Source organism: Nannospalax galili, unplaced genomic scaffold (assembly GCF_000622305.1).
Source record: "Nannospalax galili isolate Female #2095 unplaced genomic scaffold, S.galili_v1.0 scaffold709, whole genome shotgun sequence".
NCBI lineage: Eukaryota > Metazoa > Chordata > Mammalia > Rodentia > Spalacidae > Nannospalax > Nannospalax galili.
In genome coordinates, this window is record NW_008360314.1 from 2,754,789 (window position 1) to 2,781,781 (window position 26,993).

Sequence of the window (26,993 nt, forward strand, 5' to 3'; positions counted from 1 at the left end):
ATCAAGCCAGTCAACATTCTAGCACGGATGAGGGAGGGGCATAAAACCCCCATCCCTAGCTAAGGAGCTTTCTATTGACAGTTCATGGCTGCTAGGGGAGGCAGAGTCAATTTTATTTAGGGGTGTGGCCCTTGGTAGGTTGACCTTATTCTGGTGGGTGGCCCCACACATGAGTATATGGCTATCACTATTTCAGAATCAGTGGTGAGTTTAAAAAAAAAAAAAAGGAAAGAAAAAAAGACATGAAATTAGGAGGGAGACATAGGGAGGGGTACCCTGGGAGGAGTTGGAGCAGGGAGTAGGAAGGTGAATGCGATCAAAATACATTGTAAATGTTTGAAATTCTCAAAGATAAATTATATTTACATACACACATTTTATATATATATATATATATATATATATATATGTATATGTCTGAAAGTAGCAGAGCCTAGTCAGTTTGTAGTTTCTGAAAACATTTTATTAAATAACTATTAAATAGGATTTTTACAAAACATATTGCATAGAAAAATACAAAAACATTTAGCACACTCTGCATCTCTATGTCATTTTGTGTCAGTCCTAGCTTCTGGAGGGCTGCCACATATGATCAATGTGGAGAGTCACTGATTCTATTTCTCTCAGTGTGGCTGGTGCTTCCTAGGGAAGGGAGGTGTTGGCACTGCAGAGTTAGTATGTGTCCTGGGAGCACCCGCTGTACAACGCTGGCCTCAGATTCAGCTCTCTTGTGGGTGGAGGTCAGCTCTCGGGTAGAATGTTTCATGACTCAGGAAGAGTTGAGCAGCTGTACAAGACTTTCAAGGCATTTCAAATAGTAGGCATTTAGAGTGTTTTCTTCTAAGCTGGAGAAAGCTGATAAAGAAAAATAAGAGTTATAAATACCAGTTTATTAAACTGAGTGCTACACAAGAGTAGACACTCCTACACAAACCTATGAAAAAGAATTATTCATAAGCTGTTTATTTTCTGCGGTACTAGAAACTTAGATGTTTTACATTTACAAAACTAAGATGTCACAAAATTTCCATTCATTTCTTATCATTGGTTTATCCAAAGCATATATAAAAAACACATCTCCTTACAGAGATGCTTATAATAAACTACAATCCCAAATTAATATTATTTCTCACATACCATCCCCCATAAACTTTAATGTAACAGAATTCCCCCACTTCCTCCAGTAATGAAGGAAACTAGAAACAAACCAAAACCTCTATCCCTCTTTGGAAACAAATATTAATAACTAGAAGAACCATGACAGTACAGAAAATATACTTTTTTATCTTGAAATTAAAATATGTTCAGAGGATAATGCTCACTGAAAACTAGTTCCACTTGAATAGCATGCTCTGAAAAGAAAACCTCTCAAATCATGATCACAGACCACAGAGCAATGTGGATACAGGGGCAATCGAATCTTGGAAGATTTCAACTCACTGATGTTAAATCAGTTTTTTTTTCTCCAAGGTCAATTCTAATTGGGCCCAGTTCTTATCACCTAAGAACACACTTTAGCATAGTAGCAGTCACTGGCAAAGAAAATTCAGTTCAAGAAAAAGATGACTTGGAGAAAGATCAAAGACCCATTTAAAGAAAATTCTATATCTCACATATTCATCTAGCAGGGCATTTTATTACATACAAAACAAACTACAATGAAAAACATGCACTAAATATGGGTCCATTGATAATGCTCTGACAATGAAACTTCCCAAAATCCAGCTAAACAATGGATTAAAAACTATCATTTTTCAATGGCTTATCCAAATATTTCAGTAACTAGGGAATACACTCAATATTTCCAAATTTAACGTAAGCTCTTCAATAATAATAAAACTTACCTCTCTTTGCTATGGAATATGCTTCATCTACTCTTCTTTTTATCAATGGATTTTTCAAAGTTGTTTTTGCCTGGAGATAATATAAGACAATCCATTAGATTATTAGATTTATTCCCATAGGTTAAGGATCTGGAAAACACAGTACTAATTGCTCATCACTAACTGTAGTTTTAAACAGGATACAGTTTGAATGACTTTTACAATATGGACATACTCTGAAATAAGGACTTTACCTAACCTTGCAACCAAAAAGTTACTTTTTGTAATGTAAACAAGTTCACTGAGCCCTGTGCTCCTCTTGTGACCTGGGAATATGACCTTAATTCCTTGGGCCCTTCTCGCCCTACACCCAAGATAGTGTATGACTGTGGGAATGCATGATACATATCAAAGCATCAAAGTGCTGCAGACAGTGTACTTATCTCATTGAAAGCAATGAGAGAAATTTATAACATCTATTTATGATTGTGTGTGTGTGTGTGTGTGTGTGTGTGTGTGTGTTCGTCTAGGTCTAGGGATAAGAAAGGACAAGGTTCTCTGAAAAGATAAAGGTCTTTCATTTCCCCATCTCATGCTAGACATACTGTTTCAATAAAGAATGAGAAAAACCCTTGCTTGAGAGGGCAGTTGTGAGAGCAATCTGAAGGTTCAGGTTCTCAGTAGTTCAGGTCTGCTCTTGGCATTAAAACGGATGCTAAGAGTCAAGTTATTGGGGTTGGATAGATGGCTCAGTGGTTAAGAGCACTGGTTGTTCTTGCAGAAGACCCAGGTTCGAATCCCAGCACCAACATGGTGGCTAACAACCAGCCATAACTCCAGTTCCAGGGGATGTGATGCCCTCTTCTGTCCTCCGTGGGCACTGCACAACATAGGTGCACTAACTCACATGTAGGCATAACACTCATACACATAAAATAAAAATAAATCAAAAAAAATTTTTAAAAGTCAAGCTATCTTTTTGTTCTGCATAGCCATAATGTTGCTTAGAAATGCAGCATGTAGTAAGGTACAATAATGGAAACAGAGTGAGCCACGAGTACAGCCTACAGGGCCAAGCATACTGCACCTTCTGAAGTACTCTTTCCACCCATCTTTGAGCTAGTGTGGTCCCTTTCCTACAGTCAGTGATTCTCCCTTAATCTCAACTTATTACTTTAGAGTAATTGAGCTTAGAGAATTTCATATTATCTCAAATATTATGAGTTCAGATCAAATACTTTAAACATTACCAGTTGGTCAGTTGTCCAACAAATATATTCTGAGTGTTTACAAAGGGCCCAACCTGTGTTTAGCTCATGCACCAATGTGAGGACAGAAGCACCCTGGCCTCTGGGGAGGAATCACACAGGCATGAGTGGTCAGCTGAGAGATGTCATCTCCAGAAGGCTCGTCTGTCCTACCACTATCATCTGGCTACTGGTTATCATCTGTGCTACCACTAGGTACTTCTGGGTATTTCTCTTGGGAGTGAAACTATGCAATCAGAGAAAGAATGGACACAGTGCCCACTTGCTGCCACTCTCTCTGGGCAGGCTCTGCGCTCCAGTCTCACAAGAACTGAACTAATTTCAAAATTAAGTAGTGATATGTACAAGAGAAAGGCAAGTCATCTTTGGATAAAACTTACTTAGTCTTCAATCAAGAAGCAGTTTTCCTTGATATATCTTTACAAAGAAATAATCTGCACTAAAATTACAACAAATTGGCAAATTAATTTAAATGACCAGGGAAAACTTACTTAAAACAAAAATACCTTTATGAACTAAAATGTCCTGATGGAATGATTAAGTGAAAAAAAAATTAACGGATGGACTGCTAATTTCATGAATAAACAAAGGGGACATGGGTTGGTGACTCATTTTTACCTTTGGCTGCTACTTCTCGGATATTCTTGGACATATCCTTAGAGACCTGGCTGTTTAAGTGCCCCAACTCTCCTCTTAACTACTTTAAAAACTGACCTTTGGATAATTGTAAAGCAGAGCCCAGAGTGAAGCTGCTCCAATCCTCTGGGCGCTATGATTCTCACTTTCCAGACAGGTAGCTAGAAGAGCAATGACTTTCTCTAAAAACCAACACATTGAAGAAAAAACATTTCAGTTCTTCACATTATACTATAGTCTTGCCTTGAACTAATCCCATTATAATAAATAGAATGAATACCACATTAGAATAAATGTATAAAGTTGTTATCAAACAACATCTTTTATAATTTATAGCATGTTGAAGGACAATCTCAAAACAAATTGTCTTCACACCAGGCATAGGTAATCTGGATAGAAAGGCTCTCTTAAAATTTTTTGTTCAGTTTCAGCAAAGGCTTCTGTACTGAAACATAACTGTGAAAAAAATAAGTATATTACACATTATCTTAAGTTATTATGTTAGTGGCCCCATTTTTCTTATGTAGGAAAATAGACTGGCTGTCATAAAGTCATAATCACCATTATACAAATGGCTTGGTATACCATGAAATAATCAATAAATATCACATTCATTCACTTTGAAAAAGAACTAAGTATTATAGAAGAATTTCATATGTGTGTATCACAGAAAAATTTGATTTGATGACATTTCAACACACTAAAAATGTTCTTCTTTTGCAAAGTTACCATAGGGGAGAAACCAAGACTTAACTAATTACCCACACCAGTTTGCCAGTTTGATCATTTTAAGTGAAGATCTAGATAGGGAAGAGTGTTTAAATATGATTAAGATGTATGAAATGCATAAAAATTCAATAATATATATCTTTTAAAAGACAATTATAAGCAGTGGGCTAGAGAGATAGCTAAGTGGTTAAGAGCACTGGCTGCTCTTTTAGAGAACCTGGGTTTGGTTCCCAGCACCCACCACTGTGACCTCTTCTGGTCTCCAGGGGCATTGCATGACATGCATGCACTTACATACATGCAAGCAAAACACTCATGCATATAAAATAAAAATAAAAAAATAAAAAGAATTACAAATAAATTAGTAAGAGTGAGATATAAATGCCATGAATTCAAGAAATGCTAAATCAAGGCTGATTTAGTGGTAAGGCTAAAAGACATTTCAGTATAATGAACATACCCTGCAGAGGGCATGAAACAGTTTCAGCATGTTGCCGCCAGGGTGCAATTTACTGGGAAAGGAGATTAGGATGAAATTATATTGGTCAAATCATAACTGAATGGAAATTACAAATTTGCTATGGATATAAAAGTTTAGGAAAAAATTGATTATTCTGTAGTGTGGGAATCAACTGGTCACATGGATTTTAAAGTAGGTACTTATGGACTATTATTTCTGTGTGCTACATATCTTTTATATTGCTAAAATTTATATGTAAATATGTATCAAACACAATACAACTTCTGTGTATGTTCAATGTGTGTTCCATCCCTTTCATGTTCTGAGAGCTAGTAGCTAAATATTTACCAGAACATTCTTTATCCTTTCAGGATTTGCTAACAAGGTTCTATGAGCTTCATCACATGAACAACTCTCCTCTTTCTCTGCTCTCTGGAAGAGTCTGTGTATATTTGGAATTACACTGTTCGGTGTCTGGCTGAACTCACTGGTCAAGCCATTTGGACCTAGGATTTTCTATGTGGTTAGATTTTTTTTTTAAATTTATGTCTTTCAATTAAGTTTTTGGCTTTCTATTTCTTCTTGAATAAATGTTTTAAAGTTTTGTGTGTGAAGGCAAGTGCCTACTTCATCTTCCCCCCAAATCCACTAAAAAGTGTTAGGAATTAAATACTTATATTTATCTGTTTGGAATTACCTACGTCTCTTGAATTAGTGTATCAGTGTCCAGAATGGCCCTGAAAACTTTTAACTGTCTCCCTCTCCTCTCTCTAGTGACAGCATCTCCCCATAGCCCTGGCTGGCCTGGAACTCACTATAGACCAGGCTGGTCTTGATCTCACAGAGAGATCTGCCTGCCTCTGTGTCCTGGGACTGCAAGTGTGCACCACCATGCCTGGCTCATTATCTCTTTTTTACTTATTCTTCCATTCTTTTTCTTTAGAACTTTGCTAAAACATATAAGATTTTTGGATGTGTTTATTCTATCACTTATATTTTATATTTTTAATCCTTTCTCATCTTTTTAGAACTGCTGCATTCAATTTTTTTCTGACCTATTTTCCAACTCCTAAATTCTCTCTTCTGCTATATCATTAAGAGTAGATATGTATATTAATATCTAAAATTTGGCTATTAAAGCTCTAAAATAATGTTGTCCAATAGAACATTCTACAAGAAATGCATTTATAATGATCAGTATAGTCGATGACATTCACTGGTCACATGTAGTTAATGTGACTCACAAACATTTTGATTGATTTAAGTAGCTGCCTGTGGTGATTCATAATTTCATTGCTCAGTGAAGGCCTAGAAGTTCTATTTCACTGTTTCAAAACTTTCAAGTTTTTAGTTTACCTGTTCCTGAAAACATCTACAAGCTTGTCAGTTGTGTATATGTTCATATACTCATGACATACAGTTGTTTTAAGTCTGTATTTTAGAATTCTAATATTTGAAGTCTGGGTAGGGAAGTTGGTATTTTTTTTTCCTCTGTTGATTCTTACTCTGGTCAACAAATTTCCCAATGTACTTAATTAGGAGTTAGAGTTATCTGCCCTGGTTGTGCTCTGAAAAATTATTTCTGGAGAATTCCTTAGGTGTAGCATGAACTTGTCCTTCATTCATCAGAGAAATTTTACTTCTGCCAAGACTCTGGAGCACTATCAAACAACTGAGAATCACTTCAAATCGAGTTCAGTGCTTACTCAGACCATGTACCCTGGATAAAAAGGCTGGGAAGGGCAGTCTACAGTACTCATCCTTACTGATTTTGTTTTTTCTTTTCTTTGTAGTTGCCTGGATAAGGATTGGGAGACTACCTTAATTCTGATCTACTTTTCTCCTACAAGAATGGTTCTTTGGGCTTCTAGTTTCATACAGGAAGGACAGGAGGTAACAGTACCTCCTCAGAGAATGTTTTATCTTCTTGATGCTCCAGAGTAAAAGCCAAGTAATGATACTGGTAAATTTCCTTGAGGCAAAGAAGCTGTCCATCTGGACACAAGTTTTCAACCAAAACTGGCCTACAAGTTTACCACTGCCTTTTCCATTCTTGGATTACTTTAAAGTGAATTTTTAGGGTACTTACTCAGCATGTTTTTATAGTTTTCAGAAGACACTTAACTCTGACACTACCAGAAACAGAATGCTATGGATATTTTTAGCAGTCAGGTCAAGCCCAGTGCATGCTCCATTCCAACAATCTATACCAGCTGTCTGGTGCTACTGCTCAGAGGCATGTAGCTTGCCTTGCTAAGTAGGTAAGCAAGCTGACTCTGCTAAAGCCTCCTCCCTGGCTCACCATGTGAAAGGCAAGGCAATGCCTATGACAAGCCCTTAAATCTGCACAGCTGCCTTCTCTCACCCACTGAACCCACTGAGCACAAGGGTGTGGGAGCTGGAGAAATAAGTTCTATCTGCTTTACAGGGACGGGGGAGAGGAAACACGGCTGACTACGGGGAAATGTTAAAAAAACAAAAAAATCCAAAGACCTATAAGTTAAAAGTGTAGACTTCTTTAGTTTCCTAAAGCCTTTCTTTTATCTGACTCTTTCAATAGTAAGACTATAGTATACAGTCCCCTAAAGTCGGGGAAGGGCAAGAACTTATTCTACCGAGTAGCTTCTGTGTATCAGGACTGGCAGTAAGATGATCCACATGCCACCTCATACCCAAGGTAGGGCTTATTTTCTTCCTTACTTTACAGATGTCAGGACCAAAGCAGATACGGTGGAAGAATATAGAAATAAAACCACTGATGTACATCTCCCAGTGGTGGAGAGCACTGTCAGCAGAGGAGTGGTAGGAGGCTGAATACAAATCCACAGTCAACTCAGGTAAGTTAAAAGCTGACTGAAATTCAACCATTTTCTTCATGACATTTCCATACAGCAATTCTATAACCGTTACCAGAAAAACAGAAGCACAGGAATTTCCATTTACTTGGAAAAGTGCATTTCGTGGAGGAAAAGCCTTTGAGAAAAATGAGGTCCAAAACATGAAGAGAACATATTCAAAATCTACCATGTATTAGAAATGGGGCTGGGCGCATTCTGTGTTTTCATAAACTAATTCTTACCAAACAAAGAAGGCAGTACTCTGTGAATGGGGAAATTAGACACAGAGAAGCTGCCCTGGATGAGGGAGGCACAGAGGACCAGATGGATGCAGGTCTAGAAGCTACCTCCTTTTTGCTGTCTTTCTTTCCATCACCATAATACAATGTCTCCCATTAAATTCCACCCGAAATCACAGTCCTTACACAGAGGTAGTCATGCTCTCAGAAACAGACCTTTCCAATTCTTTTTGTTTCAATTTTTTCTGACCCCTTACAAATCCTTGCCTACATTTATACTACATCCTGGAGAATAAAGTTTCTGTAAAGTTAATTTTACCACCTTGGTGTGGCCTTCAACTCTGCCCCTCAGTATCTCTCTCAATCACCAAATGCTTATGGAGTGCTTACTGGTGACAGGCACAACTCTAGGTACCACACATAAACAGACAAAAGCCTCTTGACCCCATAGTGCTTATGTTCCAGTGTGAGAGGCACAGGCATAAATAGCTACACACATAAAATACAATGTATATCAAACAGTGATCATGTGATGAGGTAAACGGTACAGGGAGAGGGAGAGGGAGGGGATAAGAGGAAGGATGAAGGGGACAGGGTTACAATTACAATAGCTGTTCTGAGGAGTCTTCATTGTCAAGACAGAAAAGAGATGAAGGGGAGGGTAGAACAGGGGCAAGATCAAGATCATAAAGAGACAGAAGGGAAATAGCCAGTGAGGTCAGAGAGTGCCCTGCCCATGGCAGCTCTTCCCCAGCTACCTCATGCATTCAACGTGTCCATTGGAATGACAGGATTTATCAAGCTCAAGATGCCAGGCAGCCCATGAGGCTGGAGCCATGTCTGAATCATGCCCTCTCCCCACTGTTCCTGCCTCCCACAGAGCCTTGAGCACAGCAGTTGTTCAATAAATACCTGGGAAATTATAAAGCTCTTATGTATTTTAATCTGAATAGAAGTCTATGCATAGCAAAGTGTCTGAAGTATATGCACCCTGTGTATACTTACCATTAGCTAGGATCTTGGGCTTATTAGCAGGACTGAAGCAAATGTTATGAAAAATAAGCAGAGGAATATAAGGGCTACTCTTATGCCTGTACTTGCTCATTTCTGTGAGTAAGTCTAAGCTGCCATCCAGCCTCAGGATCATTTGTTGCCCATCTTCTCCAAATGACAGATTCAGCAGGAACTTCAACCAAAGGACGGTTAGATTGCTGAGATGCTTATTTCCTCCTTTTGGCAATGTTACAGACAGGAAGTTCTGTAAGAAGTTACTCTACGGGTAAATACAGAGAATATTACTTTCTTTTCAAGCCTTTTTCACTATTTTCCTAGTCCCTTGGAGACCAATTAACTAGCATTTTGATACCTTTCCCCAATTTTAATTTCTTCTTCCAAATACCTTCTAAATACTTTACACTATTTCCAAGTACAAATAGGAGGGCAAGAATAGTAAAATAGTTATAAAATATTATTTCCTGCTAATTTTTCCTCCTGATGAAATAAACTATAGTCAACTCAATTATTTAGGACTGATAATTCAGAGCAGGAATGATTTCAGGTCTGTTGAGTTTTCCATTTCTGACTGCCTTCTGGCAAGTTTGCTACTACTCATTAAAAGACGTCCCATGGTGAAGAAAAGAAACAAAACTCAAATCAATCCTGGAAAGGAGCTAACAAATCTGATAGTAGTGAAAAGTATTTAGTATTATAGCTACAAGTGTTTTCTTCTTAAATCTATGGACATACTTTAATATTCAATTTATCCTACTTGCTTATCATTACAGGTAATTTTGCATGGCTACATGTCACTCTATTAAATTTAAAGATGAGAAAGTTCTATTTCTCGAACTGTAGGAGTCATTTCAACCTTCAAATAAAGTCCCTTACACAAGACCCTACCAACCCCTTAACTATATGAAAGGTAATAATTACTGTTCAGAGTAATCTACATGCAAACAGAATACAAACGGGTAATAGAAGGCAGAGGCCTACAGTGATCGTATGGAAACCAGGGTCATTGTGACACTTCAGAAATAACATGTATCACCTGACTTTTATTCCTGTACAGAATGACTGCCTCTCTCCTCCCCTTCACCACTAAGCTACACTAGCTTATCTCTTGGATTTTTCTGGACTGAAATCAACATGTTGGCTTAATCTATATGTTTAATTTTAATGTATCCACACAAAAAATCTTTGTGTATAAAAATGAAATGGACTATGGAAATACTAGCACATTACCAAAGCAGTAAAGCTACTGTGAACCACAAGCCCTCTCTTAAATGCATTTGCTTTTCATCTCTTGGCACAAATTGAGGTCTTTTTTGATCCATATGTTGCCTTTTCCATTTAGCTATATCTACCATGATATTAGAGACTTGGGCTGACAACAGTGACAAAATGAGTGTCAGTGCTTCAAAACAGAACATGCTGTGGGCATTCCTTCTTTTCATTGGCTGTAAAAATGGTTTTAAACAATTTTATACTCCAGGTAGAAGGAAAAGCAATGTACCATGGGGGGAAAAATGAGACATTTCAGAGTTGTACAACAGCACTACTGCATTTTCTAATGGCTACTGATGAGTAATGGAGAGGCAGGACAGCAAGTGTCCAGGGTTACTACTACTTAGTGCAGCAAAGCAAGTCTCAGGAGCTTCTAATTAGAGCAAAGGAAAATGACTTGATTTATGTGCTCTGCAAATGGATCATAATCACAGATGTATCACAATATTCTTAAGTATAGCACAGAATCATAAACTGAGTTGTAGATGCCTTAGCAATATTCTGCTTTAATTATAAAAAAATAAAGCAATAACCTTGAAGCTTAAAGAAAATAATTCTCCAGCTCAGAGTCATATACCAGACTTGACACTAGCCCTGGTATTTTGCCTGGTGGCTCCTACTTTCCATCCTACTAATATGCTATACAAGGAAGTGGTAGAAAGTGCTATTGATCTCCACTATGCCAACATGTACACACCTCTCATCCTGAAGGGAAGAAATCATGTATATCTGGTTCAAGGTGAGAGTTCTCTTTTGGAAGTGAACTGTTATGTATGAATACATATATGAAGAAAATATATTCAAATATATACACAAACATGATGTGTGTAGCATACATGTATATAAAAATGCATATGTGCATATACATATATGTATGGCATATATATGAATATGCAAATGTATGAATGTTATACATATCAATGTGTATATGAAGAAAACTATTCAGATGAGTGCTGGTAAATAAACAAATGCACTGGATTGGTGAGGATAAGGGAGAAATCACTGATTTGTAGTGTTAATCAAATTGCATGGTATGAATGCTCCCACTATGACTGTTTTCAAAATAACATCACATCAACTGATGTGAGAAATTTCTGAAAACTTAATGATGACACTCATGAGAGAGAGGGAGGTGGGTATAATACATCACTGAAAATAGTTTCAGAATAAAACCCATCACTCCATTTCCTTAGCAAAACAGACACTTCTATTTATTTGGTGATTATACTCATAAGTATCTTTTGGGTGTTCAGAGATATGATACAGTAAAGAAGGAGACTCAACCCCTATGAATTTTGTCTGTCAACCACCAAGCAGAAGAAACAGAAGCACTCAAAATCACTATTATTACAAAGGAAATAAAGGGGATACAAACTGGAAAGGAAGAAGTCAAAGAATCCTTATTTGTAGGTGATATGATTCTGTACATAAAAGACCCCGAAGACTCCACCAGAAAACTCCTAGAGCTGATAAATACATTCAACAAAGTAACAGGAAATAAATTAATCTTCCTATATAGCAACAACAAATGTACTGAAAAAAGAAATCAGGGAAACAATCCCATTCATAATTGTCTCAAAAACATAAAATATCTTTGAACAATCTAAAAAAAGAAGTGAAGGAATTGCATAATAAAAAAATTAAGACATTGAAGAAAGAAATGAAAAGATATCACAGGATGGAAATACTTTCCATGCTCATGGATCAGTAGGATTAATGTGAAAATAGCTGTCCAACTGAAAATGATCTGCAAACTCAATGCAAAATCCATTAAAATTCTGACACAATTCTTCTCAGAATTGAAAAAATAATCTCAAATTTCATATGGAAACACAGAAAACCCAGGGTAGCCCAAAAAATCCCAAGTAATAAAGAACTGCTGGAGGTACTACTATCCCTGATCTCAAATTATACTACAGAGAAATAGTAATAAAAACAGCATGGTATTGGCAAAAAAGCAAACACAGTGATCAGTGGACTGGAATTGAAGACCCAGATTTAAATCCATACAGTTACAGCCACCCAATTTTTGACAAAGGAGCCACAAATACTAGAGAAAAGACTGCATGCTCAACAAATGGTGCTCGTCAAACTGGATAAGGGCATGTAGAAGAATGAAATGAGATCCCTATCTCTTACCATGTGCAAAACTCAACTCCAAATAGATCAAGGACCTCAACGTTAAGACCTGATACACTGAATTAGATGAAGGAGAAAGTAGGGAATGCACTGGAACTTATCGGCACAGGAAAGGAATTTGAACACGACCCCTATAGTGCAAGTATTAAGTCCAAAAATTGACAAATGGGACTCATGAAACCAAAAAGCTTCTGTATAGCAAAGAACACTATCATTTGAGTGAGAGGTATACAGAAATGGGAAAAAATTTAACCAGCTATACTGTTGACAAATGGTTAGTATCTAGAATATACAAAGAACTAAAAATACTAAACATCAAAAAAAAAAAAACCTATCAACCCAATTAAAAATTGGAGCAAGTACATGAACAGGAAGTTCTCTAAAGATGAAATGCAAATGGCTGAGAAATACATTAAAAAAAAATGTTGCTTGCTGCTAAAGGAATCGCTAAGGTGGCACCAAGCAGCCCCAAATGTGAACAAGCAAGCTCTGCTCTGGCACTGTTCCGAGACCCTGAGGCCACAGGTCATACACACAGAGGTTTGAAGGCAGTGCCTGAGAAATACTTTTTCAAAATGTTGAACATCTTTAGTCATCAGGGAAATGCAAATTAAAACCACTTTGAGATTTCTTCTTACTCCAGTCAGAATGGCTAAGATAAAAAACAATGTCAAATCTGGTCATGATGTAAGGAAAGTGGAACTCTTGTGAGTTCATGTGAGCTCATAGCAATGATGAAAGGAAGGGCAAGTCCCACCTAAGATTAAGGTGGGCAAAATCCCAGCATAGCCACGGGGAAGTGGGTAAGAAACCTCAGCCCTACCCGAGGAACTACTGGCAACAGAAGAGATCAAGTCTTGTTTAAGGATGAGACTCTTGGTAGGTTGACCAGGCTCCAGTGGATAAACCCACACCATAGGATATTTGAGGACACAAACCTAACTCCAGAATGTAAAATGCGTGTGTGTGTGTGTGTGTGTGTGTGTGTGTGTGTGTGTAAAAATAAATTTGGTAGGGGAGTTAGTAAGGGGGGTGCATATACGGGAGTAGATCTAGATATAATCAAAATGTTTGAAAATTTAAAAATATCAATTAAAAATTAATTTAAAAATCACCATTAGTAAATGATAATTTGATCATATTAAAAATTTAAGAGAGTTTTCCTAACTAGAGACTCTGTTTACACTTAACCAAAGATGCTCTTACTTCACATGTATATTAGAATGTTTCACTCAATTCTGTCTCACCTCCTCTTCTCCTGGCACCCCAGACCTCTTGACTACCCTCTTGGCCCAGACTGCTCACTACTTCCGACCCTTTGCACCCAGGCCAACCCAATTCCTCAGTCTAGTCCCGTGGAGCCCTCAAAGCCTGCCCCCCCCCGCCCCACACTCACCTTTGCACACCTGAGACCAGCCTTCATTCCTGGCTGTCCCACCACCCAACCTGCCTGGGATTCCTAAGGCCAGCCAGCATCCTTCCTGGGTAAGTTTGACCCCACCCACTTCACTTTGATTCCCATAACCTCATTCAACACCCCCAGCTCCCACATCTCATCTTGCCTTCTAGTGTAGGCAGTGGCCCACTTCTTTTCTTGGTATCCCAGACCTCTGGACTACCCTCTCAGGCCAGACTCCCCATTGTTTCCTGACCCTCTGCACCCACATCAACCCAATTTCTCAGTCTAGTCCCCTGGAGCCCTCAAAGCCTGTCCCCACCCCCACCTCGCCTTTGAACACCTGAGACCACCCTCCTTCCCTGACTGCCTGAGAGTCCTGAATTTTACCTCTACCTAGCAAGCCTCCCAAATTGTACTGTGCCTGCTGACCAGAGGCATCCAAACCTTAGAAGGAAGCCTGAAAGCATCTGATCCTCATCTGACTTGGGTCTCTGTCAGAACTCCTGAGCACCAGGACTAAAGCCATCTGGCCCGTCCAATATAAAATCAAAAGAGAGAACCTAAAGCCTAGACCAACCAGCTTTTCATGCCCAACAAGTAAAACAGAAAGGTACACACAGTTTACTAACAGAAGGAGACCTAAACTCAGCAAAGGAAGGCTTAAGTCTCACACAAGAATCAGGAAATACAAAAGAAATCCACATGTCAAAGTCACAGTGAAAAAATATGAAAAACCCAAATAATATATCCCCATCAAGTACCAACAGTCTTGTACAATGAGAATCCCCTAGAGATAATACAGGCCATGGAATTCAAAAGAACAATTATAAACATGATAAAAGAATTCAATGAATTTAAAGTGCACACAAAGAAATCAAAGAACTGAAAGAAGATAGGGATAAACTTCTGAATGAATTCAGAAATGAGTTAGAAATATTGAAGAATAACTCAGACTGAAATGAAGAAGATAGTGAGAGACTCAATAAACCAATTAGAATTGACAGGAGAAAGTCTCACCAATAGGGTGAATGAAATGGAAAACAGACTATCAAACCTGGAAGATAAAGCTGACAAATTAGACCACTCAAGCAAAGATTATGAAAAATTTAAGAAAACACAGGAATGGAATATGCAGGAATTGTGTGACACCATAAAAAGACCAAACTTACGTATCATAGGCATACAGGAAGGAAAAGAATCTCAAGATAATGGTATGGACCAGATCTTCAACAGGATTGTAGGAGAAAATTTCCCAAAATTAAAGACATGGCCAAACAAATACAAGAAGCACATAGAATACCAAATAGACAGGACCAGAAAAGAAACTCTCCAACAGCAAATCATAGCAAAAACACTAAACATACAGAACAAAGAGACAACACTGAAAGCTGCAAAAGAAAAACAAGTCACATATAAAGGAAAAACCCATCAGGATTAGAGCTGACTTCTCAGTGCAAACTATGAAAGCCAGAAGAGCCTGGACCAAAGTAGTCCCAGTTCTAAATGACCACAGATGCCAACTCAGATTACTTTACCCAACTAAAATGTTTACTATAGTTGAAAGGGAAAGAAAAATATTCATGTCATAAATAGGCTGAAAGAATTTATGTCCACAAAACCAGCCCTTCAGAGAGTTCTGGAAGCAATACAAAGAGCAGAAGAAAGGAACGTCTATACCCAAGGGGTAACAGAAAGAAACTTAATGAAGTTAAAACTGTGCGAGGACAAAGTTACACCAAGAAGGCAAACAGAAATCAAAACAACAGGAATCAATACACACCTTTCATTAATAACTTTAAATATCAATGGACTGAACTCCCTAGTCAATAGACACAGACTACTTGAATGGATTAAGAAACAAAACCCATTTTTTTGTTGTCTGCAAGAAACTCATCTCACTTTCAAGGACAGGCACAATCTTAAGGTGAAAGGATGGAAAGAAATATTCCAAGCAGGAGTTGCAATTCTAATATCTGACAAAATAGACTTCAAACTAACACTAATCAGAAGAGATAAAGAGGGCCACTTCATTCTGACGAAAGGAACAATTCACTAAGAAGATATTATAATCACAAACATATATTCACCAAACTCCGGTGCACCCAACTTCATAAAAACAGTACTACAGGACTTAAGACCCAGATTAACCCCAACTCTTTAATAGTAGAGGACTTCAATACCCCATTTACTCCACTAGATAGGTCAACAGGGCAGAGAATTAACAGAGAGAAATCTGAACTAAACAATACCATACCTCAAATGGACCTAACAGACATCTACCGAATATTCCACCCAAGCACCAAAGAATATACTTTCTATTCAGCGCCCCATGGAACTTTCTCCAAAATTGATCACATAGTGGTGCAAAAAACGAGCCTCAACAAATACAAAAAAAAAAAAAAAAAAAAAAAAAAAAAAAAAAGATTCAATGCATGCTTTCAGACCATAACGCAATAAAGCTTAAAATCAACACCCAAAGAGGAAACTCTAATAACTATATAAATTCATGGGGATTAAAGAACATACTCCTGAATGATGAATGGGTCAAAGGAGAAATTAAGAAAGAAATAAAAGCATTCCTGGAATTAAACAAAAAGGACAATACAACACAACAAAACCTCTGAGACACTTTAAAAGCAGACCAAAGAGGACAGTTTATAGCTCTAAGTGCTTACATTAAAAATCAGAAAGAACACAAATAAATGATTTAATATTGCAACTCAAGACACTTGAAAAGCAACAGCAAACGAAACCCAAATCCAGCAGACAAGAAGAAATGACAAAAATCAGAGCAGAAATTAATGAATTAGAAACAAAGAAAATACAAAGAATCAACGAATCCAAGAGATGATTCTTTGAAAAGATAAACAAGATTGATAGACCCTTAGCCCAGTTAACCAAAAGAAAGAAAAAGCACCTCAAAACCAACAAAATCAGAGATGAAAGGGGAAACATCACAACAGACACCAAAAAGATCCAGAACATTATAGGGGAATACTTTAAAAACTACTAAATTTGAAAACCTAAAAGAAATGGATGGGTATCTAAAGTCACAGGAACCACCAAAACTAAACCAAGAAAACACTAACAGCTTAAACAGACCCATAACAAAAAAGGAAATTGAAACAGTAATGGCAAAACCTCCCAACCAAAAAAAAAAAAAAAACCCAGGACCAGACGGATTTACAGCAGAATTCTACCAGACATTTAAAGGATCTATATCCAACACTACTTAATTTATTCAAAAAGTTAGAAATGGAGGGAGAACTTCCAAATTCCTTCTATGAAGCCAGCATCACATTAATACCAAAACCAGGTAAAGACACAACCAATAAAGAAAACTACAGACCCATATCCTTAAAGAACATAGATGCAAAAATTCTCAACGAGATACTTGTAAACCGCATACAGACACACATAAAAAGGTCATCCACCATGATCAAGTTGGCTTTATTCCAGAGATACGGGGATGGTTCAATATATGTATGATAATAAATGTCATAAACCATATAAGAAATGATTAACACAGTAAAGTAGCAGGTTATAAAATGAATCTACAAAAGTCTGTAGCCTTTCTATATACCAATAACAAGCAATCAGAGAAAGAGTACATGGAAACACTCCTTTTCACAATAGTCTCAAAAAAATAAAGTATCTTGGAATAAAGCTGCCCAAAGACATTAAAGACCTCTACAATGAAAATTTTAAATTTTTAAAGAAAAAGAATGAGGAAGACGCCAGAAGATGGAAAGACCTTCCATGGTCATGGATTAGAAGAATTAATATTGTGAAAATGACCATTCTACCAAAAGCCATTTATAGATTCAATGCAATGACAATCAAAATCCCCATGTCATTCTTCATAGAATTAGAAAAAAAAATCCTAAAATTCAATATGGAAGCACAAAAGACCCTGGATAGTCAAAAACACCCTGAGCACTAAGAGAAATGCTAGGAGGATTACTACACCAGATTTTAAACTATATCACAGAGCTATAGTCATAAAAATCAACATGGTATGGGCACAAAAATAGACCCATAGATCAATGGAACAAAACTGAAGACCCAAATATGAGTACATGCAATTTCAACCACCTGATATTTGACAAAGGGGCCAAGAACATTCACTGGAGGAAAGACAGCATGTTCAGCAAACGGTGCTGGAAAAACTGGATCTCCACCTGTAGAAGAAATGAAACTAAACCCCTATCTTTCATCTTGCACAATGTCAACTCTAAATGGATCAAAGACCTCAATGTGAAACCTGAAACTGTTAGAAGAAAACATTGGTAATAACTTACAAGATATAGGTGTAGGAAAGGATTTTCTAAACCACACATTCATTGCTCAGGAAATAAGGTCAAGAATCAACAAATGGGACCTCATTAAACTAAAAGCTTCTGAACATCAAAAGAAGCAACCAGGGAAGTGAAGAGAAAATCCACAGAGTAGGAGAAAATCCTCACCAGCAACACATCTGACAGAAATTTAACATCCAGAATATATAAAGAACTCTAAAAAACAAAGAATCAAGAAAGCAAGTAACCCAGTTAAAAGATGCACTAAGGAGTAGAACAGAGTTCTTAAAGAGGAAATAAAGATGGCTAAGAAGCATTTTAAAAGGGGTTCAACATTGTCAGTAATTAGGGAAACACAAATTAAAAGCACTTTAAGGTTTCATCTTACCCCAGTCAGACTGGCTAAGATCAAGAGAACAAATGATTCCAAATGTTGGAGAGGATATGGGGAAAGGAGAATGCTCATTCATTGCTGGTGGGGTTGCAAGCTTGTGCAACCCCTACGGAAAGCAGTGTGGAGAACCCTTAAAAATCTAAAAATGAGCCTACCATTTGACCCAGTTATACCACTCCTTGGCATATACCCAAAGAACTCATCCTATTGCAGAGACACTTGTACATCCATATTTGTTGCTGCTCTTTTCACAATAGCTAAGAGATGAAAGAAACCTATGTGCCCATTAACTGACAAGTGGATAATGAAAATGTGGTACATTTACACAATGGAGCTCTCCTCAGCAGTAAAGAAAGATTAAACCATGAAATTTGCAGGTGAATGGTTGGAACTAGAAACTGTTATACTAGGTCAAGTAACAAAGACTCAGAAAAACAAACGACATATGTTCTCCCTCATATGTGGATCCTAACACCAAATCCTTATAAGTGAGTATGTATCCCAACATAACTACAGGAACCAGAATAATGAAAAGGAACCAGAGATGTAAAGGAAAAGAAAGAATCTGAGAGAGAAGAACAGTAGGAAACAGGTGTTACAAAGGGAGACATGGATAAAAATGGGGTTATTTAAATAGGAGGAGGGAGGGAGGGTTATACAAGGAACTTTGGGGATAAAGGGAAAGAAGGAGCACAAGAAAGATGAGATCATAGGAGAAGGGTAATATTAAGGGAGAAATGGGGGAAATGGGGGCACTTTAAATAGGGAAACCATGGTGAAGGGTTGGACAGTGAGAGAGATAAATAATGCCTAATTAGTTTGAAAAATCCAGAGAGAACCATATTAGTCCAACAACCTTGTGCTGGATAGCTTTAGTGTCAACTTGACACACCTGGATTGAGGGAGCCTCAATTGGGGAATTGTCTTCAAAGACTGGCCTGTGGCCATGTCTGTGGGACATCTTCTTGATTGATGAGTGATGTGGGAGGGCCCAGCCCACTGTGGGTGGTGCCACCCTTGGGCAGGTGGGCCTGTGCTGCATAAGAAATCAGGCTGAGCAGGGGCCAGGGGAGCAAGCCAGTAAGCAGCAATCCTCCATGGCCTGTGCTCCAGTTCCCACTTCCAGGTTCCTGCCCTGAGTTCCTACCTTGGGCTCCCTGGTGAACTGTGACCCAGGAGATGTAATATAAAATAAAGCCTTTCCTCCTCAAGTTGGTACTGGTCAGAGTATTTTGTCACAGCAATTGAGAAACAAACCAGGACAAACCTGACAAATTATACATACATTATTTCTGTATGAGTCTATGTGTCTAGCTACAGGTTACATAACAAGAAACCGTGTCAGACAGGAAATACCTTCCTTTGAGTTGTTGGTCAGCGTGCTCCAAGAGACTCCCAAAATCACTCAGGCTATTGCCATAGCCCTTGATGGCCTAACATACTGCTGAAGACAGAACATACGTCAGACACAGGATTTGGAGCAATAGAGCTACAACTTCCCCTGAAGGCGAGCTTGCATAGCTTTGGAGAACGCTATGAAAGTTCCAAGGAAAAACATCAAAGGATGATCCAGCACCAGCTTTAAGACCACATAAGCACATCAATGGCCAGCACAGCATATGTCATTGGTGCAGTAGTGGCACTTTTATCTTGGGGGCAATCAACAGCTACTAATTTGACTAAAAGCCCACTCAAAGGGAGGAATCTCAAGTGTGGTATTGTAACATAGCCTAATACACATGGCCCAAGTGGGCATATATCTTAGAGAAAATCCCAAAACTCTCACATCAGTGATTTCTTACTATGTGATTTCTTACTATGTGCAAAATATATATCCTTATATTACAGACAAATATCCCAGTCACCACTCATCAAAAAGCTTATCTTGCAGCAGTCAGAGACTAATACCAAGTACCACAACTGGTCACACATATACATTGTTTATGAACTGCCCAGGCCTAAGGGACATGTGTAATGCAATCTCTACACCTAAGGCTCATGGAACATAGAACAGGGATAAAGATGATGACACTAAGGAATCAGTTCTCAGTAATGAAGCTCCCTCATGCAGTGGAGGGCCAGGAATGCAAAAGTTCACAAATGGCCAAAGTGTAGAGATCAAGAGTCTGCTGAATGCTGGTCTTTGGACAGAACTCCTATACTAAATTTTACCTACCCAAGGCTCAGGGACCACTGAAGAAGAAGGGGCGTAAAGACTGTAAGAGCCAGGGAGGATGTTCATGACCGTATGGAAACAGAGTCCTACAAGTGCCTCAGAAGCTGCTCATATAATTCTATGGCATAAGTGTCACCATATACAAGTCCCATTCAAACTCAAGCAGACAGTAACCTAGCATAGAACTGGGTGAATGAACAGCAGACCCCAATCTTATCTGAAGGAATGTGGGCAACTGATTGCTACTAGATGAAGAGCTGATCTTCCTAAAACAAGGGACTCTAGATAGGCTGACTAGACTTGCACTGGGGATTGGCTTGGGGTACTGACAACCCAAGGGGCAGTAACAGGGATGACAGAGTAAATGGGCTCCAGTTGGGGGGGTATGGGTGGGTGCCTGTGGGGAAGGGGGTATAAAGATGATTAAGATTGTTTGAAATGTTGTGTATGAAGTACACACACACACACACACACACACACGCATACACACACACACACACACACACACACACACACAAAGTTTCACTCATTCCCTTCCATTAAAGGTAAAGTTGGTGATTAAAAGTCAGGCTTTAGTACTGAAGGTCCAGAGAGCCCAGAAAATGGTCTATATCATTAAGGAGCAAAAATCCAACTAGGAGAAAGGAGGCTTTGGTTTCATAAACCTTTTTAAAATTTTTTATTTTCCTATTATTTTTATTTTTTTATGTGTATGAGTGTATTGCCTACAGGTATGTACGTGCACCTGTGTCCTGCAGTGCCCACAGAGGTCAGAAGGCGTCGGATCCCCTGGAACTGGAGTTAAGGATGGTTGCTAGCCACCATGTGGGTGCTGGGAATCAAACCTGAATCCTCTGCAAGAGCAGCCATGCTGCTGCTGCTGACTGCTGAGCCATCTCTCCAGCCCATGATTTCATAAACCTTTCTGTCAGTGTGATTTGAACTGACTTTGATACTGCTCAACTATCTGTTTACAGATCAAATATATTACTTTCATGATCTCCAATGTCTTTCTGAAACCAGTTTTGAGATAAAACAGAACCCAAAAGTTATGAAGATAACTAAAAGGAAATAGCATGATCACTGTTTCACTTCTACTTAGTTTTAAGTACCACCTACCAACTAGCTTTAAGTCATTAACCTCTTAATTCTTTTACTATCCTTGACAATAAAAGGTCTTGAAATCACAATAAAGTAGTCCTAGAAATGACTTCTAAGATTTCACTGAAAGGATTATTTTGTCAAGGTAACAATTCTCAACATTTACCTTCTGAATTATACCCTTGCAGTCATGAGATAAGGCCAGGTTGGAGAGAAACATAAAAACCATCTGCTGAATGGTGGTGTTCTCGAGAGGCACCTGAGATGCCAGCTTCAGGATACACAAGATGAGGGAGCTGCTGGGGACGCCTCTGTGTGCAGCTTGAACATACTGTCCACAACTTGACCAACAAAGAGAACTGCAACCTTCAAAAGAAACAGCCTGTCACAATGTCTTCTACATTCTGCTGCTTAGTTTTTAAATGTACAAAGCAGCAAGGCAAGCATATATGTCTATCAAATTGACTAGGCCATTACCCTGTGAACTGTAATTGAGCACTGAAGCCTAATGCTGATGTGCATACTCAACCCAACAGATTTACTGTCTTCACTGAGGGCCTAATTATCTCCATACAGCATTAAAATACCAACTTTATTTTATTAAAAAAAGGATAAGATTAGCATAATAGGCTCTTTAAATAGTTCATAAAAAAGGCATCTAAATAAAAGTCTGTGTGGAATAACACAATTTTAGCAATGAGAGGCAGCTGGGACAGCTCCAGTGTTATTTTCCATGGTAGGGAAATAAAGATCAGGAGCTCAGAAGTGCCTGATCATGGGATGTTTAAGGTCACACAGCTCACAGCAGCAGTAGCCAGCAGTGGTGTCCATGGCTTTCCAAAGTTTGATGCTTTCTGAGTAAATTAGGTAACCATATGAGATTTATTGAGGGAGAAAAAAATTCATCATGAAAGAGTTAGAAATATATTTTGGTGTTTGATCAGTAAGATTGCATTGTAATCTAAGCCTAAGGTAGAATTACTTTGTGAAAGTTCATACAAGGAGAACAGCTTTTTATAGGCACATCAGAACCAAACACAATCTGTGAAATAAATTCACATTAGATCAATACACACAAAAATATGGTGATCTTTCTAGCTGTATTCAAGTATCAGTTTTCTACTACCTGTTACACATAGCTCTCATTAAATACGTGGTTTTGCCAGTGGTTGGAAAGATGGCTGAGTGGTTAAGAGCAGTTGCTGCTTTTGCAGAGGACCTGGGTTTGGTTCCCAGCATCCACATGCCAGCTAACAACCTTCCAGAACTTTAGTTCCAGAGGATCCAATATTCTTTTTTGGTCTCTGCAGGCACTGTATGCATGTGGTGCACTTACATACATGAAGGCAAAATACTCACACACATAAAAATACAAATTAAAGTTTTAAGAATATGTGCTTTAAAAAAAAAACATCATACAGAAAATTGAAATTTCTGCCTTAGGTTAGTGGTGCTCTAACCACTTCTAATATTTTCATCAACTTTACGTATAAATACAGCACAAATTATAATTTCAAGAATTTATATTAAAGTATGTATTTTTGCTTCATACTTAGCAACTCACCGTTTATTCCTCCTTACTGCCCCAAATTTTCAAGTAAAGCGTGAAGGGTAAGTTAAAGGACAGTAAGAATGACCAATGCAAAATCTCAGAAACAAGCTATACCCAGCCAGTCACACTGTAAGGGAGACTGACATGGGAGATACACTGAGAGAAGACTGCTGAAGCAGAGGAAAAGAAGAGAAATTTAACAGCAGAAGGAAGACAGGACAGTCTTGACTTGCCATCACATACACAACAGTAGTTCAAAGTTCAAGAGCTTCAAGGTCTGCTTGGATCTGTTTAGACTAGCTGGACATCACCTCGGTAGGCTGGTGAAGCGGGAAGTTTCAGGTAGCAGACTATTCAGAGAAATAAGCTATCACTACAGGTGGCAGTGACAAGATGGGCTCTTAACTGACTTTCTCCCTTCCTTGTGTATCCTTTGGTATATGGAGATCTCCTTTGCTGAGCTGCTGAGTGTTGACAAAGTTGTAAATGGGCACTAAGCACAGCCAACACACCTACTTTACCTCCTTGGTGGTTGCTTTTCCCCTTTTAAAACAGCTACTTCACGCTCTTCTCTTCTCCCATTCCTCTCTCAGTCTAATCACTCTCACTAGAACTAACAATGCATGGCCCATAGTAGGCTGTCAATAAAATGTCCATTGGGTAAATAAATAAAAAGGGAGCCTCAGTGATATCAACTTTGACAAGATAAAATGTAGCTTGAACTAATTTTCATCATGCCAGTCTCTTGTTCTAGAATCTGTAAAGGTTCTAATCTTCACCTGGCTTTTACATTAATTTTTGCCTTTTGATCTTCTAATTGAATACAGTTTCCTACTGCCAGTTGATTTCCTAAACTATGCAGTGACTTTCTAGGTCAATAAACAATATTCTTAAAATATGTCTATTGTTACAATATATAAGAAATCTGTCTTTGACTGACATAAATTTAATAAAGAGAAATACTTCAAAACACGCATTTGTTTTTCTAGTCTGGCCTAATAACATCATATGAAACTAGCATTTTAGTTTTTAATCAAAACAACAGTAGATCTATTTACCACTTGGAAAATTTGCAGTGTAGACACAAAGCAGCTGTAAGGTAATTTGCATCAATGAATCCTCCATCAAAAGCCATGGCCAGAGAGAGTGCACTATGGGGACAAGATGCACTTCAAGGGCTGCTGCCTGTCATGGAAGGAAAGGACAACCATCAATTTGGATATAGGAAATGCAAAATTAAATTTAAATCCCCCCAAAAGATAAGAAATATAAGGCACTAGTTGAGGTCATTTTTGCTAAGTGTGAGGGTACATAAGAATCTGGCAGATTCTTTCCTCAGTTGGGAAAGGCTCCACAGTTAGGCTGTCCTGACCTGTCTCAGGATACATCAGTCAGAGAAATGCAGAAAACAGTTTTTATCATATGTAGAGTATATAGGAAAGTGATTATCTCTCAACTACAATTAAATTCTTGTAAAGGCTCTAACATGGTCAAGAGATAGAAATTCACAGTTAAGTAAATACTCTGATCAGTTCTCCCTCACTCTTCTCTTAATATGTGTGTGTGTGTGTATGTGTGTATCAAACATAAATCACTACTTTTGTGCAATTTGAGTATCATAAAATTCAGTCTAAATATTATGTTAGATTCTTAAGTAACTTAGTCTTTATTTAAAAAATCAGTTGCTTATAATAAGTATAGAAGCACCTTTTTTGTTTTCTTTAAAAACAGGGTCTCATGAAGTAGCCTTGGCTGGCCTGGAACTCACTATCTCACTATGTAGACCAGGATGGCCTCGAACTCACACAGATCCACCTGCCTACAGTAGTATCTTTTAAAAACAGGAATTATGAGGTAACTTCTATACCCACATGCACCTCATTGAATGGGCACACAACTGTATAAACATTACAGGGCAAAGAGCATCAAACTGGAATGGAGTGGGAAGCATTCAACATTAAGTTTCGAAGTTACTCCCATGCCTACCACACTCAAGCTTCCCACTCAGCCTCGCACTGGCAGATCACCAGCTTACTATTTCACAGACAGAAATAGCAGGTATGAATTCTTTATTTCTTCTTCATTTTAGCCAAATGGTTATCTGTGCTCTCCTCCATTTATCTATCCTTCTGTCTGCCTGGAAGTGAGGAACAAGAGTTCCTGATACGCTCACCTGCCTTCTGAAACACAATTCCTGCCTCCTCCAGGAACCAATACTTCCATTAGCGCATTTTTTCTGCCTCTTCATTAACTAGTCCCTAATTTGGCCATTTCTCAGTTTATATTCAAGCAGCTTACACGGTAGGAGAACCAAACATACTCATGACCCGCAGTGATGGCACTAGTTGAGGTCATTTTTGCTAAGTGTGAGGGTACATAAGAATCTGGCAGATTCTTTCCTCAGTTGGGAAAGGCTCCACAGTTAGGCTGTAGAAAGTGTGCTTACTGCTGTCATTTCCCCTTCAGCTCATTTTACTCACTGCACTTTACTGTTTGATGACTCTACTGTGATCACTTCAGCCTTTGTAGCTGTCAAACTCTCTGCCTGTGTCATCTCGGCACTCCTTCTCCAGCACAGCCTTCTGCTGCTTCCTGCCTTCTCTGACATGTTCATATGCTCCAAAGATATGAACAAAGCTGTGACAGTATACAGCCTTGGAGAAGTTCAGCTATAGTCATGGCCACAAGCACTACTTACATACTCCTAATATCCCCAGCCCGTATGTCCTCAGAGCCTCAGACCCATATAATTTGGCTACAAAGCCACTCTCCCCCTGGATAGCCCAAAGGCTTATACAGCACATGCACATGCATACCTGAGCATCAGGTCTCACACCTCTAGTCTGCTCTACCATGCATTCTTGCACTGGCGAGCAGCTGAAGTTGGAACCTGAAAGTCATTCTACACTCCTCTTGCATCTCATTTTTCATACTTATGCTCTGTACCCTTCCTTCCTCTCTTTTCCCTGCCCAGGTTAAAGCCTCACTATCTGCTGCCTGTTAAAGTTCTCCCCTGAGCCTTGTTCACTGTTCAATTCATCTGTTTCATAGCCAACATGATCTTTCTAGTATAAGTTACAAATGTACCAGGGTGGGATGGCAGCAGGGGATTTGGAGAATTATTACAATAATGATCAGTAATTAGTAATGGGGACATAAGCTGCAATAGGAAAGAAATTAAGAATTTCTGTCCTATAGAATTATATTTACAATCAAGAATAACCTAATTATTCTTTGGATTTACTCCTTCCAAATCAGAAATATAGAAATGCTTTGACTTACTAAATGACTGTACTTTTCTAAGTGGCTAATGCCATCCAAATGTGAACACATTTGTAACCAGAGATAGGACACTTATTCCATAAATCTTAATAGGTAGATACTATCTGTCAAGTGTTTCAGAGTACTTCTCAAATAAGGTGTTAATGGACGAATAAGAGCTGTCTCCAGTTACACGGACAGTATTTAGCATGAGAGAATCATATACTTATTAATATATCTACTTTGAGAAAAAGTTCATATACTAGAACTTTTAACAAAATGTATACTTATTTTTTGAAATTTAAGTTGTTACCATATCTTATTTAACACAGCTTAAGGAATACATGTTAAACATATTATTTTTCCAGATACAGCATGTGTTTTCCAGCTTTTCTGGG

General features: G+C 38.3%; 1 protein-coding gene across 2 annotated transcripts in view; it reads right to left on the reverse strand.

Moving 5' to 3' along the window:
- Positions 1-441: 441 nt before the first annotated feature.
- The window catches only part of Rttn (rotatin), a 194,107-nt gene continuing 167,555 nt past the window's right edge, over positions 442-26,993 (reverse strand). For both annotated transcript variants that reach the window (XM_008824930.3, XM_029559532.1), the window contains 6 exons: positions 24,393-24,519; positions 21,949-22,148; positions 8,998-9,265; positions 3,806-3,909; positions 1,845-1,914; positions 442-855 (listed from right to left, as the gene is read on the reverse strand). In XM_008824930.3, the coding sequence (XP_008823152.1) occupies positions 770-855; positions 1,845-1,914; positions 3,806-3,909; positions 8,998-9,265; positions 21,949-22,148; positions 24,393-24,519 (855 nt within the window). In that variant the 3' untranslated portion in view covers positions 442-769. The remainder of the gene's footprint in view (positions 856-1,844; positions 1,915-3,805; positions 3,910-8,997; positions 9,266-21,948; positions 22,149-24,392; positions 24,520-26,993) is intronic.